This window comes from Monodon monoceros, unplaced genomic scaffold (genome assembly GCF_005190385.1).
Source record: "Monodon monoceros isolate NGI ecotype Baffin Bay Population unplaced genomic scaffold, NGI_Narwhal_1 Super_Scaffold_10, whole genome shotgun sequence".
NCBI lineage: Eukaryota > Metazoa > Chordata > Mammalia > Artiodactyla > Monodontidae > Monodon > Monodon monoceros.
The window spans coordinates 47,824,312-47,843,310 of record NW_021703766.1 but is presented as its reverse complement, the minus strand read 5'-3'; the positions used below and the strand labels follow the sequence as shown (position 1 = coordinate 47,843,310).

General features: G+C 40.5%; 1 protein-coding gene across 3 annotated transcripts in view; it reads right to left on the bottom strand.

Annotated features, from left to right (window-relative positions):
• Window positions 1-5,548: 5,548 nt before the first annotated feature.
• The window catches only part of LOC114906590 (zinc finger protein 45-like), a 39,543-nt gene continuing 26,092 nt past the window's right edge, over window positions 5,549-18,999 (bottom strand). For all 3 annotated transcript variants that reach the window (XM_029241546.1, XM_029241541.1, XM_029241548.1), the window contains exons 2-4: window positions 17,571-17,665; window positions 13,839-13,965; window positions 5,549-9,086 (exon numbers count right to left, since the gene is read on the bottom strand). In XM_029241546.1, coding sequence (XP_029097379.1) covers window positions 7,219-9,086; window positions 13,839-13,965; window positions 17,571-17,585 — 2,010 coding nt within the window. In that variant the 5' untranslated portion in view covers window positions 17,586-17,665 and the 3' untranslated portion in view covers window positions 5,549-7,218. The remainder of the gene's footprint in view (window positions 9,087-13,838; window positions 13,966-17,570; window positions 17,666-18,999) is intronic.

Here is an 18,999-nt window from a genome sequence, read left to right as displayed (position 1 = left end):
CCCTCCCTCCCTCCCTCCCTCTCTCTCTCTCTCTCTCTCTCTCTCTCCAGGGCCAATTTAACACATATATAGAGGGAAATATTGAGCCTTAAAAGCATATATTAAAGTAGAAAGGAAGTTGAAAATTGATTCGGAAAAACATCCATCTCAGGAAGTTAATAAATGAATAATAAAACTGAAGAAGGCAGACGGAAAAAAATAAGATCAGATTAATGAAATACAAAACAAAATAAAGTAGATCTCACACACACCCACAAAAACAAAAATTAAACAGAAAACAAAACAAACAAAAAACAAAAAAGATCATCCATGGTATAAACAAAGATTTTTCCAAAAATTTGTTCCAAATTCTTTCAGGAAAATATCCTCCAAGAACTATTCCTGACTTAAGCCAACATAGCACACAGGATTTCTTTCCACTACAAGTAAATTGAAATCTTGGATATAGAATGATGAAATATGGTAACATGATTAAAAGTTTTATTTATTCACCTCCTGTTCCCTATGGCACCCTCCACTCCCTTCTCTACCCCATAAGCTACCATTCTAGTTTGTTTGATGTGTTTTCTTTTGGGTGTGTTCTTGTGCAAAATGTGCTCTTGTGTATATTTTCAATTTATATAAATAATATTGTCATAAAATTCATTCTGGTGTTTATTTCCTTCATTCAGGAGTATATTTTTAAGATTCACCCATCCATCTAATTTGTTTCGTAGAATTCCATTTTCTGCACCCACATTTTACCTGTACTCTTCCAACTGCCATGCCAATAACAATAAAATAAACATCTTCTTACATTTCTGTTTATAGACGTATCTGAGAATTTCTTTGGAATACATACCCGAGTGAAATTATTTCAGAGCAAATGTGTATACTTTAATAATATAGCCAGATTGACCTCCTGAATGACTACACCAAGTCCAGATTACCAAGAGTTGCACGTCAGGTTTTTGTGCAACCATTTACCTTCATTTGGACGACTCATCACCCTGTTTTGCTAGTGTATTAAATGTATAGTAGTATCTTTAGTTAAATTTCTCTGACTTCTAATAAGTTTGATCTTTTTTTCAAATGCTTGGTAGCTTCATCTATAAATGTCTACTTAAACCTTTTGCCCCATTTTCTAATGTGGATGCTATCATTTTCTTCCTCATTTCTATTACATATTCTGATTATTAATACCTTTTCAGTTTTACCAATTACAAGTATCCTTTCCTAATTGGGCACGTGTTTCTAAAATTTTTCTATTGTGTTCTTCATGGAATAGAAATCTTTAATTATAAGATATAAGATAATAAAAAAATAATTTCTTAATATCTGTGCTTCTGAAACTCCTCAGATGAAAAAATATATTTCTACCTTTTAAAAATTAACTTTCTAGACTTACCTTTCACATGTAGGTCCTTTAAATATTTTGGAGTCTATTTATGTACATTTTATTACATGGGATCCACTTTAATTTTTCTCCAAGAGAAATTCTTAAAAATAATGATATTCATGGCTTGAAGATTCAATATTACAAAGATATCAGTAATCCCCAAAATGATCTATAGGCTCAATCAAACCCCAATAAAAATATCAGCATTTTTTCCCTTGGAGATTGATGAGATGTTTATAAATATTATGTGGAAAAGCAAAGAGCTAAAAGAAGAGCTGGGACAATCTGAAAGAAGAATGAAAAGAAAGATATTAGTCACATTAAATCTTACTATAAATCTACAATATAAGATAGTCTGGTGTTTGCTCAAGGATAGACAAGATAATAGACATCAAAATCCATGTTGAAACAGACATTATAACAACGTGTAAAAAGAAAACACTGCAAGGAGTTCCCTGGTGGTCTAGTGGTTAGGATTCAGCGCTTTCACTGTGGTGACCCTGGTTCAATCCCTGGTCGGGGAACTGAGATCCTGCAAGCCACGCAGCACGGCCAAAAGCAAAAAGAAAGAAAACACTGCAGCAGAGAGGGAAAAGTCTTGTTAATACAGTTGATCCTTGAACTAGGGTTCAAGGGGGTTAGGGGTGCCAACCCTCTGCTAAGTTGAAAATCCAAGTATAACTTATAGTCAGTCCTCTGTACGTACATGGTTTCATGGTTAATCGGCAATTCTGCATCTGAGGATTCAACCAACCTTGGATCGTGTAGTAGTGCAGTATTTACTATTGAAAAAAATCCTCGTATAAGTCCACTTGTGTAGTTTAAACCCATGTTGTCCAAAGGTCAACTATTGGTTCTCAGCTGGATATCCATATGGGAAAATATTAATCATTACAGCATAGGATACAAAAATATAAATTCCAGAAGATCTGCAGACTTAAATTTGAAATGTAAACAATGATGCTTTAGGAAAGAAACAGAAACGTAAGATAACAGCCTTTTTGCCTTGGAGTAGGAAGAATTTCTTAAGACCAAAAAAATCACAAACCGTGAAAGAAAAAATTGAAAAATTGGACTATTTTAAGGTTAAGAAACACTGTAAATCCAAACGCACCACTAATGGGCCAAAAGTGAGAGATATTTTAAAAACATCTATGGAATAAGACTCAGATGCACCTCTCACGCCCATGCATTCTTCAAGGGTCAACTGTATCTACCAAAGTTGAACATATACCTTATAACACTTTGGTTCCACCCACAGAAATATCCCTCAAACAAGTGCACAAGGCACGTTCTAGATTGCTCACATCACCACTAACTGTGATAGCGAAGAATGGGAAAGTACCCAATACCCACCAATAATGGGATTAATAAATAGATTTTGATATGTTTACACACTGCAATAATATCCACCAATGAAAATGAATCAAAGTTATCCACTCCCAACAATATGGATAAATGTCATGGATATACTGTTGAGCAAATGAAGCCAACACAAAATAGTACCTATTACATGACTCCATTTACATAAAGTACAAAATAGGCTAAGTGAATCTACACCATTACAAATTAGTGGCTACCATATGGAAAGGAAGGTTACTAGACAGAGCCAAAAAGGGATGTTTCTAGGGTTTGGGGTTTGTCCTGGTCCTCCAAGAACTAGATGGCAAAGTGCTGAGAAAGACTTTAATGAACAAATATTTTATTAGGGAAAACATCGGAGAGAAAATGGCAGGGAGCTCTGGGAGGCTGGCAGAACTGAGCTCATAGTGCAAGTCTGACCCTGAGTGAAGATCTGGAAGAAAGATTTGGTAAATCATCCTAGACTGCCTTGTAATCTAAGTAAAATCCTTCAAGGCTGTCAGGGAGTCCTTGAAAAAAGGTCACTGGACAGAGGAATCCTGGTCTCCAAGAAATGGCCTGCCTTAGGATCCCTGCTGTGTTGACTAGGAGCAATCGGGGCAAGACTGGCCTCCATGCGAACGTGGCGACGGATTTAAGAGCAGCAGCTGGGACCTTTGGTCAGTTATGCTCCCTGTGGTCATAACTGTGAAATAGGAGACTCTCAACTTGGATGCTTCCTTGTGATAAGATGTGGTTGTTTATTTCTGTCAGTAATAATACTGAAGCAACGTTGCGTCCTTCTCACTACATCGTATCCCAGAGATCTAAAATGTTGGTTTGTTCTGTTATTGATAATGTTCATCTCTTGGCTAAGGTAGTGTTCACCAAATTTATACCTACTGTATTTCCTGTTGTGATTAATACTACTTTGTGGAGAGATATTTTGGGTTTTGTAGCATCCTGTTCCTCATAAACTTTCAACCAGTAGTTTTATAATTCATTGATTATTCTTGCCAGAACCTATAATTACTATAATGGCTGTAAATAATGATTTTTACATTACATCATTCTTTCTATATATTTATGGCTTGGCATTCTATTATGAGAGCCCTTCCTTCCCTCCCTTCCTCTTTTTTATTCATATTCTGTATGATAATTATTTATTTTATGTTCAAATTGCTCAGATTTACCCAGTGTGAGTCTCTTCAAGCTGGATGTTTTTACATGTCCCACCACTCTTTCCTACTTTCTGGCACAGCAAATTTTCTCCAGGATAATTCTATACTTTCCTTGCTCCAGCCCTGAAATAGAAACGTGGATATACATGCTTATATACACCACATACACGTGTGTGTTTGTATATCCTCACACTTCCATATCTACTTCTGTAAATACCTAGCACGTGCACTCACTCCCTCTCTCTCTATAGATGGATGGATGGATGGATAGATCTATATAAATAACTTATGGTCAGACTTCCATATGCGTGGTTCCTCTGTATCTGCAATTCTGCAACCATGGGTTCAACCAACCACAGATCATGTAGTACTGTAGTAACTACTATTTTAAAAAAAACGCTGCTGGGCTTCCCTGGTGGCGCAGTGGTTGAGAGTCCGCCTGCCGATGCAGGGGACACGGGTTCGTGCCCCGGTCTGGGAAGATCCCACATGCCGCGGAGCGGCTGGGCCCGTGAGCCATGGCCGCTGAGCCTGCACGTACGGAGCCTGTGCTCTGCAACGGGAGAGGCCACAACAGTGAGAGGCCCGCGTACCGCAAACAAACAAACAAAAACACCCTGCATATAAGTGGACCTGCCCAGTTCAAACCCATATTGTTCAAGGGTCAACTGTAACTTGCTAAATAAAGCCCTTTATCCAACTGTACTAAAAATACCACCATTGGTCTGAGTATGGAATGGCATCCAAACCTGCTTTGTCCTTACTGGTTCCCCATGCAGAGGGTCCTCTGCTATTATGCTCAGTTCTCTCCTCATGCACATCTTTTCAACAAGAGAAACTTTTTTTTTTTTTTAACCTCCACAATGTAGGTACATCCACTTTTGTTTCTAGCTCCAGGATTTTCCCTCTCCCTATTACGGATCTGTAGTTAAAGCACAGCATAAATAATAAAGCTTCAATTGTTGAAACTCATCAATTTTTCTGTGTACGCAAAATAATCTGAGAATTGTTTTGTTTTTGAAATTGGCTTCCAGAGTTCATACCGTAATTTTGATCTTATATGCCTTATGACAATATAGAACAATCATATTATGAGGTCTTAACTGCAAGGGATAATTATTTAGTACTTTTTCAAACTCTATTGTAATAATTTCCTGCTTTGGCAATATTCACTATTCAATGAAAAAAATATAACATGAAGTTATAAAACGGAAAAATACCACAAAATGCTCCTTGCCTAGGAAAACCACTCTGGAAGAGTATCCCTTTATACATGATCTTATGCATGTACACATACATGTGTGCACACGCACACATACACAAACACTAACAAAGATTTATGGTTGATTATACTATGAAGGCTACAATCTGTGATCTCTCAAAGCCCATATTGTGTATCTCCTGCCATTATGGTATCTGTCATAATTTTCTTTTTTTTAGTAAAATTATTCATTTATTTTTGGCTGTGTGGGGTCTTCGTTGCTGCGTGCGGGCTTTCCCTAGTTGCAGTGAGTGTGGGCTACTCCTCGTTGTGGTGCGCGGGCCTCTCATTGCAGTGGCTTCTCTTGTTGCGGAGCACAGGCTCTAAGCACATAGGCTTCAGTAGTTGTGGCACAAGGCCCCAGTAGTTGTGGCGCACGGGCTTAGTTGCTCCACAGCATGTGGGATCTTCCTGGACCAGGGCTCGAACCCATGTCCCCTGCATTGCCAGGCGAATTCTTAGCCACTGCACCACCAGGGAAGTCCCTGTCATCATTTTAATGGCTTCAGATTAATATAGGAATATATCAAAACTCAAATTCTTACAGCTGTACACTAATTTCCATTAAAAAATTCAGTGACATCATTGAGGTGGTGCTCATTTTTTGATATTTTAATCTCATAATCAATAACTTCCAATTATATGATTTCTAGATCAAAGGGATGTACAATCTAATATATTCTGATATATACTCCTTTCCTGAAACCGTGCTTTACTGCTACCAGTAGGGAAAAGCACATAAATGTTAGTCTTGTCTCAATAATACATTTTGATAATTTTATCAAATTCCCACAAGTTTTCTGGGTATTTGCCTCATGGATGTGGGGGAAGAATATGGCATGGCCCCTACCTAAGAAGTTTTGATAGAAGAAATGCTACAATAATTAGAAGGCAAACATTTCAAAGTCTGGATGAAAATGCAGAGACTTAGAAATCAGTAAGTTCAAGGTCAACCAAAAAATTTTTTTCTAGGGACAAACAATCTTTGTGACACTTTCAAAGTGTTACAGTAAACCCTGCCTTAACACTGACAGACAAAAAAATCAATTGTATACTATGCAGTTACTGTTGTTGTAAAGTTAATCATGTTTTTTCCTGTACCATCAGAAAAAAAAATCACAAGATAGTTCAATTTCTACTGAACACAGTCCTTGGAAAACTAGACGGGGCCTCAAAAAACCACCCAACTTGAGAACAGAGGCTGCAGGAGGCAAGGAGCCAGTTGCGATAGGCTAATAGCATATTAATATTGAAGACTGGGGGGCTTCCCTGGTGGTGCAGTGGTTAAGAATCTGCCTGCCAATGCAGGGGACAGGGGTTTGAGCCCTGGTCCAGGAAGATCACACATGCCGCAGAGCAACTCAGCCACATGCCACAACTACTGAAGCCTGCATGCCTAGAGCCCATGCTCCACAACAAGAGAAGCCACCGCAATGAGAAGCCAAGCACCACAATGAAGAGTAGCCCCTGCTCACTGCAAATAGAGAAAGCCTGTGTGCAGCAATGAAGACCCAACGCAACCAAAAATAAATTTAAAAAATATATATTGAAGATTGGTTTTCTGCAGTGGTTTTCAGTATTTCAACAAATGGTCATGTCCTGAATTAATTTTATTTTGCAGGTTTCCTCCTCTGGATACAACTTTCATATATTATACATTTCCCCCTTTTGGTTTATTTAAAACACAAGTACTGAGCACACCTAAAAGTGCTAGTCAATGTTAAGGTTGCGTAGATTCAGCAGCCAAGTCCCTGCCCTCATGGAGCGCACATTCTCATGGACATCAATTTTGACTAGCTAATCCTTACACTTTTATTAAAGGCCAGACCAAACTCTTTTCCTTTCTAAGTGCTATCTCCTAAGTGACATCTGATAAATGTCAAAGTTCTGAATGCAGCCCTTACTGCACCACTCGGAAGGGATCTCTGCTGTGTGGTCTGGTGAACACTAGGATCTGTTTAGCTACTGCTTCAACACCAACTAACCTAAAATACTTTCTCTCCTATGAGACCTGACGCTTGCAAGAATTCACGTTGCACTTGAGTTTTTTGAAAACATCATTTAGTAGAACTTCTTTCCTCTGACAGTTCCTTGATGTTCTTACCACTCTCGCTGCTTTCATAAAATGTATCCCCAGTATGCATTTTGTGATGACTTACAAGATTGGAGCGCCAACTGAAGCTTTTACCACACGTCTCACACTGGTAAGGTTTCTCCCCTGTGTGAACTCGCCTGTGATACTGAAGCTGTGAAGACCGACTAAAGACTTTACCACACACATCACATCTGTACGGCTTCTCTCCAGTGTGGACACTCTGATGAAGCTGAAGACTTGAGGCCTGACTGAAGTGCTTCCCACACTCCCCACACTTATATGGTTTCTCTCCTGTGTGGACCCTCTGATGCATGTCGAGGTTCAGGCTCCACTTGAAGCCCTTCCCACACTCCTCACATTTGTATGGCTTTTCTCCAGTATGGACTTTTTGATGGGCTTGAAGGTGTGAACTCCGACTGAAGCTCTTCCCACACTCTTCACATTTGAATGGTTTTTCTCCACTGTGGACTCTCTGATGGGTCAGAAGATGAGATGCCTGACTAAAAACCTTCCCACACTCCTCACAATTATATGGTTTCTCTCCGGTGTGGATTCTGCAGTGAATTTTAAGATCTGCTCTACGACTAAATCCCTTCCCACACTCTTCACATTTGTATGGTTTCTCACCAGTATGGATCAGCTGGTGGATCTGAAGTCGTGAACTCTGATTGAAGCCCTGCCCACACTCCTCACACGTGTAAGGTTTCTCTATGCTGTGGGCCTTCTGATGGATTTTAAGATATGAACTCTGACGGAAGCCTTTCCCACATACCTCACATTTATAGGGTTTCTCTCCTGTGTGGATGACCAGATGAACTTGATAATGGATTTTCATCCTGAAGTGCTTCCCACACTCACTGCATCTGTATGGTTTCTCTCCTGTGTGGACTCCCTGATGGGCTTGAAAACTTGAACTGTAAATGAAGCCCTTACCACACACTTTACAGACATACGGTTTCTCTCCCGTGTGGATTCTCCGATGGGCCTGAAATTGTGAAGGCTGAATGAAGCACTTACCGCACTCCTCACATTTATAAGGTTTCTCTCCTGTGTGGACCCTCTGATGGATATGAAGATTTGAGCTACAAGTGAAACACTTCCCACACTCATCACATTTGTATGGCTTCTCTCCAGTGTGGACCATACAATGACTGTTAAGGGCTGATCTACGGCGGAAGTTCTTACCACATATATCACATTTGAACGGTTTCTCCCCAGTGTGGATTCTCTGATGTTCCTGAAGGTGTGAAGCGTGAATGAAGGCCCTTCCACATTGGTCACAATTATAAGGTTTCTCTCCCATATGTAATTTACAATGAACAGTAAGTGTTGACCTACGACTGAAGCCTTTCCCACACTGCTCACATCTGAATGGCTTCTCTATGGTGTGGACTTTCTGATGAGCTTGCAGCTGTGAGCTCTGACTGAACTCCTTGCCACACTCATCACACTTATAGCGCTTCTCTCCCGAGTGAACTCTCTGATGAATGCGAAGTGCTGAGCTGTAACAGAAGCTTTTTCCACACTCACCACATGTATGAGACTTCTCTCCTGGGTGTATTTGTTGATGAAGATCAAAGTTGGAGACATCACTGAAAGATCTTGTACATTCATTACACTGATAAGGTTTCTGGCCTTTGTGAGTTTCAGAGAATCCTGCCCCAACCTGGCCGGATGAGTCACCATGTTGGTGGAATTCAGAACTTTTTATCATGGAGTCTTGACACCTGGTGAAGTCACCTGCAATGTGTTGCCAGATCTGCCAGGAGGAAAGCTCTTCATGTGGTCCTGCTTCTGAAACAGTCTCCATCTCACTTTGGATCTTTCCTTCTGCAAAGACATAAAGTTCAGAGATGTGGACAACTGAAGGCTCTGCTCAGTGCTGTCACGATTTCACATTTAGGAGACAGTGTGAGACTTGAATGAATCCAGAGAATGTTCAGTTCGCCTCTTCCATTGTATGTCATGGGCTCTGGTTTGCGTGCCAAAGGAAACCAAGAGGTGGTCCAGCTGGCTCCTATCCACTAAGCATAACAAAACCCACTGGTGCAAATTTCCTATGTGAGGCGCAAGTTAGACATCAAAAACTTAACTTAAAAAATTGATAACTAGATTCAAATTGTTCACCTATGGCCATTTCTACTGAATCTCAAAGGCAGCCTAGAATCTTGGATAGTAAACTATATAGTTAATAAATGATGTAGACAAAAAAGTAATATAGATAATAAAATCTGAATCAACTAGAACTTTAAGGAAAAGCAATAACTTTTCCATAAACAAAATTTGGAAGCAACCAAGATGTCCTTCGGTAGGTGAATGGATAAATAAATTGTGGTACCTCCACACTGTGGAATATTATTCAGTGCTAAAATGAAATGTGCTATCAAGCCAGGAAAAGAAGTGGAGGAAACGTAAATGCATATTATTAAATAGGAAGAAAGAAAGAAGCCAATCTGAAAAGCCTACATACTGTATGGTTCCAACTATTTGATGTTCTGGAAAAGGCAAAAGTATGGAGACAGTAAAAAGGTCAGTGGCTGCCAAGGGTTAGGGGGAAGGAGGGATGAATAAGCAAAGCAGAGAAGATTTTTAGGGCAGTGGAAATACTCTGTATGATATTAATAATGGTGGCTACATGGCGTTATACATTTGTCCAAATCCATAAAATGTACAACACCAAGAATGAACCCTAATGTAAAGTATAGTCTCTGGATGATAACGATGTGTCAGTGTAGGCTCATCAGTTGTATCTGGTAGGACATGTCAATGATGCTAAAGCCTGTGAGTGTCGGGAGGGCAAGGGATATATGAGATATCTCTGTACCTACCTCTCAATTTTGCTGTGAGCCTAAAACTGCTCTAAAAACAAAACAAAACAAAACAGCCTTTTTTATTTTGCTGTGGGATCTCAGTTCTCCAACCAGGGATCAAACCCAGGCCCTCAGCAGTGAAAGCACAGAGTCCTAACCCCTGGAGCGCCAGGGAATCCTCATACACAAGACAAAGAAGAAGAAGGAGAAGAAGGAAGAAAATACTTGTGAAGGAATTTTGACAAGTTTCAAAGGAGAAATTCACTCCCCTCCCTTTAAGGTGCCTCCTCTTTGATCCAGTAGACATATGATAAACAGCCTCTCTACAACTCTGCCTTGGGTCACTTTATTGGAAAGTTACTTTAGCATTGAGGTGATTGGAATGGTCAGAATGACTTGCAGGTTTGGCAGCAAATATCTAATCACACACCGACTAAAACACAGTGAAAGCACAGGATAGAACTTCCACTCCTACTGGCAGGTTTTCTCCATTAGGACAAAAGGGAAACCAAGTTGAACAGATAACATACACTGTCCTAAACCTGATATTAATTCAGACCTCTAAGAAAAAAAGTAAAAAGTGGAAGGTAATCTTTTACTCAGAGACAGATATTGAGAAAGGGAAAAGGTGAGGTCACGGTATAAACTCTGAAAGCTAATCCTAAAACGGGAGTTAAATTCTGCCAGGAAGTCTTCTCAGACAGACACCTGGGTGACTCCTCATGTCTTTTAGGCCTCTGTTCAATGTCAACCCACCACTGAGGCCTCTTTACCACCTAATGTAAAATAACCAATCCTGCCCTCACTCAGTCTACCTGTGGCAAGGTCCATCCTCCTTGAATCTGTTTATGTTCTACACAGCACTTTTCCCCACATGACTCACTAAATCATTTGTTGTTTAATATGTCTCTTTCCCACTGCAATGCATCAAAGCGGGAAGCATTTCACACTTTGTACATGGGACACATTTTTACACATTCCTACTTTATAATCACTGTCCAGAATCATGCCTGGAGTACAGTGAGTACCCTACAAATGCATGTTGAATGAATAAATGAATCTCGGTTTGACTTTTTTATGAGAGCTTAAGCCAAGTCCTACAAGGAAAACATCTTTTCCAAGTAAGTTATTTGAAATATCAAAGGGACAGAGAACTCAGTTTTGCTGGAAAGCTGAAAAGCTGTCCCAGAGACCAGGGTACACCAAGCATGCTGTTAATAAAGAAAATCAAAGGTGGCAAAAATCCTTTGGGGTGAAAAGAAAGCAAGAGGGCACATCACTAGTTCCTTCTGAATCTTTTGGACTATCTCTTTGAAAACAGAATGTGGGGGACTTCCCTGGTGGTGCAGTGGTTAAGAATCCGCCTGCCATTGCAGGGGACATGGGTTTGAGCCCTGGTCCGGGAAGATCCCACATGCCGTGGAGCAACTAAGCCCGTGCACCACAAATACTGAGCCTGCGCTCTAGAGCCCGTGAGCTACAAATGCTGAGCCCACATGCCACAACTACTGAAGCTCACGAGCCTAGAGCCTGTGCTCCTCAACAAGAGAAGCCACGGCAATGAGAAACCTGCGCACTGCAACAAAGAGTAGCCCCCGCTCGCCGCAACTAGAGAAAGCCCATGTGCAGCAACGAAGACCCAACTCAGCCAAAAATAAATAAATAAAATACATAAATTTGTAAAAAAAGAAATTAGCACAACATTGTAAGTCAACTATACTTCAATTAAAAAAAGAAAGTAATTGAAACAGAAAGTAATTGGAAAGATAAAATAAATTAAAATGAAATTAAAAAACGAATAAGAAAAAAAATGAAAGTAATCGGATAGACATTCATCAAAAGACAAAAATGTTCTGCAACCTCCTTCATTCACTCTGGTTTGCACATGACTAACAGTTATCTCCATGACCCTCGGAGACACGGGGGTCTCCTGTTCCATCCATCAACACGCTCACTAAGTCAACAAACATTTACAGACACCTGCCACATACCAGGATGCTCTGGGTACTGAGGACAGAGCACTAAACAGGACAGACAAAACTCCTCACTCCTGTGGATCACACTTCAGTGCAGAGAGAGAAGTGATAAGCAAGCAAACCAAAGTCTGTGAGGCCCAATAAAAGGCAGAACAAGGAGAGTACAGGGAGGATGGGATTTTAGACAGGGTGGTCAGAGGAGGCCTTTCGCGTGCTGTTAGAATGGAGCGGAGACCTGAAGGCAGTAAGGGAGGAACAGGAGGATCTGAGGTAAAAGGAAGAGAGAGAGCAAGGTGAGGGCTAAGAGGCAGAAGCCCCGGCAGTGGGCAGAGTAACTGTCCCCCAAGGAACTCACGTCCTGATTTTTGGAACCTAAGATATGTTAGGTTATGTGGCAGAGGAGAATTAAGGTTGCAGATGGGATTGAGGTTGCTGATCAGCTGACTTTAAAAGGGAAGATGATCCTCTACTATGGGGTGGGCGTGGGGTCTCAATGCAGTCAAAAGGGCCCTTCAAAGAGGAAGTGGGATGCAGAAGAAGAGCGGGAGAGGGGCGTGCAAATACACAGCAAGGGGCAGAGAGAAGCGATGTCGCTGGCTGTGAAGATGGAGGCAGGCGGCCACAGGCTAAGAGATTTGGGTGACCACTAGCAGCTGGAAAGGCAGGTTATCCCCTAGAGCCCCCAAGGAGAAACGCAATGGTGCCAACACCTTGATTTCAGCCCCGTGAGAACCACGTTACAGCTCTGACCTCTGGAAGTGTAAGATGATCAACATGTGTTAAGCCATGAAGTCTGTGGTGATTTATCAGGGCAGCCACGGGCGATACAGCATCCCCAGCAGGTCTGAGAACACTGCGGAGGCCGGCAGGGGTGGGAGGGATGGAGCGAGAGAGGAGAGCAGAGGAGAGGAATTGGAGAGGCAGCAGGGGCCCATGAGCGGACCCAGGAGGACTCCAGAAGCCACTTGAAGAGGTTTTAACTTTGAGAAAAATAAGCCATAAAAGGTTTGGAATAGAGGAATGGCAATCTTTCCTAAGCATCACTTTTGGCTGTGACGGGGAGAACAGACTATAGGAGGGGAAGGGTAGGAGCAGGGCAACCAGTACAAAGGCATGTGAAAGAAGGAGTCTGGCAGTTTGGACCAGATGACAGCAAAGGATTGGAGAAAAGTAAAAACACATAGAAGAGCATCTCCAAGGACTCTTATCTGCCTGGTTCTTAGCTGATGTCCCTTCTCTTTGGGTTGCTGTCTTCACCACCCAAAGCCTTTTTTCCTTTTCTAAGTGGAATATATCACGTTTGAAGGGGTGACACCCTGTGAACATGCAGAGTCACATACTTAAAAGGAACACACTAAAGGTACAATTTACTGGAAATTTAGATTCCTGAATGAAATGTTGATCAATGAATCAAAACCAGTGTATTTAAAAAAAACAATAAACAAAAAACATGACCTATTTGAAGAAATACCAGTATTTCAAGACCCAGACACATATGCGTAGTAAGTATTACAGAAACCGATTTATTGCCAATGTCTACCTTTATTAAATCTCCTCCCATCGGTTCTTACATCACTCACGCAATTGGTAAGAGTTTTTGCTGCAATGTATTCCATTCTTCCCAACAAATCCTGGCATTTTTCTACCTTATTTGATTTCGTTAAAAAACTGCTGGTAGAAAAGTGAGGTCCCCAAATGCAGGTGACCGTTTCAAGATCCCCAAAGCCTTCAACACCTGAGGACACAAAGCCAAACTGGGGAGCTGACATTAGGTTAGAGAGGGTGCCTGTCCTCACCTACTGAGACCAGGTTCCGGAAGTTCTCCAGCATCACTTCCTGGTACAGCTTCCTCTGGGTGGAGTCCAGCAGCCCCAGCTCTTCCTCCGTGAAGGTCACAGCCACATCCTTGAAGGTCACCACTTCCTACGACACCAAACACATGTAGCCTCAATCTTACAACCAATGGCCACTTGAAAAGGGACAGCTGGGGCTTCCCTGGTAGCACAGTGGTTAAGACTCCACACTCCCAATGCAGGGGGCCCAGGTTCAATCCCTGGTCCAGGAACTAGATCCCACATGCATGCCATAACTAAGAGTTCACATGCCACAACTAAGGAGCCGGTGAGCCACAACTAAGGAGCCCGCCTGCCACAACTAAGACCCAACGCAACCAAATAAATATTTTAAAAACAAAAAAGAAAGAAAGAAAAGGGACAGTGCTGAAAAGATGGAGAGGATGGGAGGGAAGTGAGCCCAGATTCTGAGGGACTTCAGTCAAATCTGTAGACTTCCCAGACCTTCTCCTTTCATCCTGCCAATGTCACACACTGATTTTCCTCAGCCTCACCGAAAGTGTGGCAGTGACAACCATCCTTGTATTTATTTTGTGCCCTCATTGGGTCTACTTACCAGTAAGCCTCCCAAAACCCTAAATATATATCCTGGACAACATGCATTTTACTTTTTGTTGAATATTGCCAGTTGTCCTGAGAAGAATTTCGCAATTTAGTCCAAACATATTTGACAGCAATGGCCTTCTTCCTCTCACACACACGAACCCTGTTGTGATAGAAAAGCTACCACTTTTCTTTATTGTCTGCCAAGCTAACAAGCTTTTGGTAACCTGTGTGGGACATCGATGTAGTTCACCCTATGTAACCTCAAGGTACACTTTTTTTTTTTAGAAAAAGCTTTATGGCGAGGTCAACCAACAAGGAGACAGGAAGCAAGGCTCTCAAGTCTGTTTCCTCGATCCAGGGTCTACGGCAAAATTTAAGGGGTCAGGGGAATTTCAAACTTGGAAGCTGACTGGCTAGACTTGAATTAGAGTGCATATAAGCTACTCATGCTGCTAGAAGCCAGATTTTCCTATTGAAGGACTTCTTGCTTGGTAAAGGGCTCTGGTAGCAATATCTCTATTCTCTGAGTTCCACAGACTGAAGAGTCTTGGTTCCAGGATCTTCCTAGAGACACGGGTTCCCATCTTGCCCACACTACATCTCTTAATTGCAGCATTCAGTGTCATGCTCTGGGTCCAACATGCCTTGGCATGATTCCCAAAGGTCTGCGTGGCCCTTACCCTTACTAGCTGCGTGCCTTTGGACAAGCTTGCCTATGTGCCTGAGTTTCCTCTCTGTATAATGGTCCTTACATGACAGAGTTCTTTCAAGGACTAAACAAGGGAATATCTATGGCATTTGGAAGAGTATGTGGCACAGAGTAAGCGCCTGATAAACATTTGCTATTACTCTTATTGTTCCTTCATATTATAACACCTATTTCATCCCATTTCGTGGCTGCATATTATTCCAGAGAACTGATTATCTACATTTACCTGTTCTAAATAAAGCATATTTAATTTTACATATTTTTCTCTTTATAATCCATCCTGCAAAGAACATCATTTTTGTAGATCTTATTTCCCTCATTATTTAAAAATATTTGCAGGACTTCCCTGGTGGTGCAGTGGTTAAGAATCTACCTGCCAATGCAGGGGACACAAGTTCGATCCCTGGTCCGGGAAGATCCCACATGCCACGAAGCAACTAAGCCCGTGCACCACAACTACTGAGCCTGCGCTCTAGAGCCCGTGAGCCACAACTGAAGCCCGTGTGCCTAGAGCCTGTGCTCCACAGCAAGAGAAGCCACTGCAATGAGAAGCCTGCGCACTGTAACAAAGAGTAGCCCCCACTCACCACAACTAGAGAAAGCTTGCACGCGGCAACGAAGACCCAACGTGGCCAAAAATAAATAAATAAATAAGTGCAAATGAAAATTAAAATGTCAAAATAGGCATATTTAAAATTATATTTTTAATTATATATTAAAAATATAAATTATAAAATTATATAATGGCAGATTTTCTTCCCAATTTTTTTTCCTACTTCCCTAATCTTTGAAGAGAGTACAAGTACCCTGAATCTCCATATATTGGTCAAGAGCAGGTTATAAATTTTCCCACGGTTTTTGTAATCTGATTTGGAAGAACAATTTGCTTTAGTATTCCCACTTATCCGATTATAAATTAATACTAATACCTTTCCAGATATTTATTAACCATCTGTATCTGTCCTCTTTAACATACCTGTTCATGTCCCCATTCATATTCCGCTATATTTTTTCCTTTGTCCTATGTATAAGATTCTTTATTCTGGATTTTGTTTTTTGGAATCCGTTTGGTAAATACTTTTGCCCCAGGTTGCTATTTTTTCTGGTAATACCATGTAAGGTATCTTTTGCCACAGAGGAATTTAAAGATTTTATACGACTGTGCTAACTGCTGTCTTTGTGTGCCTGGAGCGCTGAGCATCTCAGAGTACCTGCGGCAGTACTCAGGTAGAGGAGAGATGCAGAAAGAGAAGAGATGCAACCCAAGAAAGGGGTCGGGGAGGAGCAGCACTACCTACTGACTGTGGAAATCATCACTCAAAAGGCCCTCCAGACAACAACACTACAAGACACAGGTCTCAAATGAACTCTTTCTTTCTTCTTGTTTATCTTTCACTTAAGCAGACTGCTTAGCATTCCAGACCCTTGGTTTCCTCTGTCAACGTGAGCAGGTGTCTCATATTTCAAGCGTTTAAGAAGAAAATGAGACAAAATCTCCTCACGCAGCTGCTCTAAAGAGTAAATGCAGAAACAGAAGTCAAATTACTGGCAAATCTAGTATCACTGGACATTTTAAGCTAAGGTTACATACTACTTTAGTCAAACTGGTTAATACATAAAAGAACAAAAAAGGACCAGTAAATAAAATATACACAAGCCATGACTCAGGCCTAGGGAAGTCAGAATCCAGCTCTTCCTGTGTGAAAATCTCCAAATATTTTTGTGCAAAGCAAGTTAGGGCTGCGCCATGCTTGTATCTGGATATTCTACCTAGAGAACAGCCAACATGACACATATCAAATGTACTCTTTCTGAGCTCACAGTACAGTAAGGAGAAAAAACTGAGACTGTTTTCAGAACTGATTTGGCGGGGGGGAAGGTTTAATGTAGGAAAGCTGTCACTGCAGGTTTGCTTAGAACAGTCAAATTCCTAAACCATCTAAATGGCTACAAGTGGGAAGCAGTTATAAATAAAAGGGTACAAAAATAAAAAATAAAAACGTACATCAATTCAATGACAAATATGTTGTATCCATTAAAAAAATGAACGTTATCTAATATTAAAGGAAAGAAGTTACAATTTAAAATTAAATGTACATCATAAATACAAAAGAGTTATGAATGCACATGAGAAAAAGAGTAAGAGAAAATAAAAACAGCTTGTTTGTCAGAAGGGAAGTAGTGAAGTGAGAGAGTTGTTCATTTCTAGTCATTTTTCTACTCTATAAAATAAATAATAATAACACAAAATAAACAATAAAAACAAATGCAATGAAAACTCAAAAGGGACAACTTAAGAGCCGGGAGGAGAACAGGCCCTCCCATGTCTCTTGTTCTGCTTGAGTCATCCCAAGACAAACGTGCAACAGTCTGAGTAATGAGATGGAACTTTAAAAGTGAGAAAGGCGGGCCCTACTCACCTTGAACATGGTCATGTTTCCTCCTGTGTCTGGGGATGGGCAGAGTCCTGAGTTACACAGATCCTGGGAGGTCCGAATTGCACCTGGTAGAGTGTCTGGGAAGGCAGAAAAAAGACACGAAAGAGTGACCTGGGTCGCCGCTCACCCATGCAGATGCTTCTTGTGAATGAACATATGAATGTTCACAGCAGCATTATTCATGATAACCTAAATTTGGAAACATCCAAAATGTTGGCCTATGCATGAAAGAACAAATTGTGGCATATCCATACAATGGAATATTATGCACCAATGAAAAGGAATGAAGTCCTGATTATGCTACAACGTGGATGAACCCTTGCAAATGTGTGGGAAAGCAAAAGAAGACTGACACAAAAGTCTACATATTGTATGATTCCATTTATATGAAATGTCCAGAATAGGCAAATCTATGGAGACAGAAAGTAGGTTAGTGGTAGCCTGGGTATCTGGGGAGAGAATGGGGATTAACTAAGGAATCCAACTGGGGAAATGAAAATGTTCCAAATTATTATGGCAATGGTTGCACCACTCAGCAAAGTTACTAAAAAATCATTGATTTGTACATCTCAAGTGGGTGAATTCTATGATATATACAATATACCTCAAGCTGGTAAAAATAAATGTTTATTAATCTACATGTCATTTAGAATACGAATTTATGGATCCTGAGTCCATACTAATATTTATATTTAAATGAATAAATAAATAAGTGGGAGAGAAGAAGTTTCACTTTATAGTAGAATGCCCACTAATAAATGTATCTCCCCATAATAAAACTTCATTAATTCCGAAAAACAAGAGTAACTTTACAATGGATAAATCTGACAGACATTACCTTAGCCTAGTAAACAAAGTTGAGTTTACCAATATAGGGACAAACTGATATTCTTTGGCTCCTGCTATGTTGCAGTGACAAGGACACTTCACCACTTCTGTGGAATCCCTGCCAACAATGCGTAATCTGAAGCTAAACATGGAATATATCAGATGAACCTCAAATGGTCCTCCAAAATAACTTGCCTCTATACTCCCTAAAAGCATCACGAACAAAAAAGACAAAGGCTGTGGAATCATTCCATGTCAAAGAAGAACATTATGAAAAGTATGAAAAAAATTTGTAAAATGTTTATAAACAAATATACACCTTAAGGCAAGGCATAAAATTGGAATTTTTTTTTAATGATCAAGTGCATGAGCTTTATTATTGCTTTTTAAATTGAGGTATAATTGGGTTATAATATTAATTTCAGGTATTTGATCATTGATATGATCATTCTAGTTTTGTATATGTTGTGAAATAATTACCACAATAAATCTAGTCAACATACATCACCATACATAATTACAAATTTATGTATTTTGTGTGATGAGAAATTTTAGGAGCTACTCTTCTAGAAACTTTCAAATG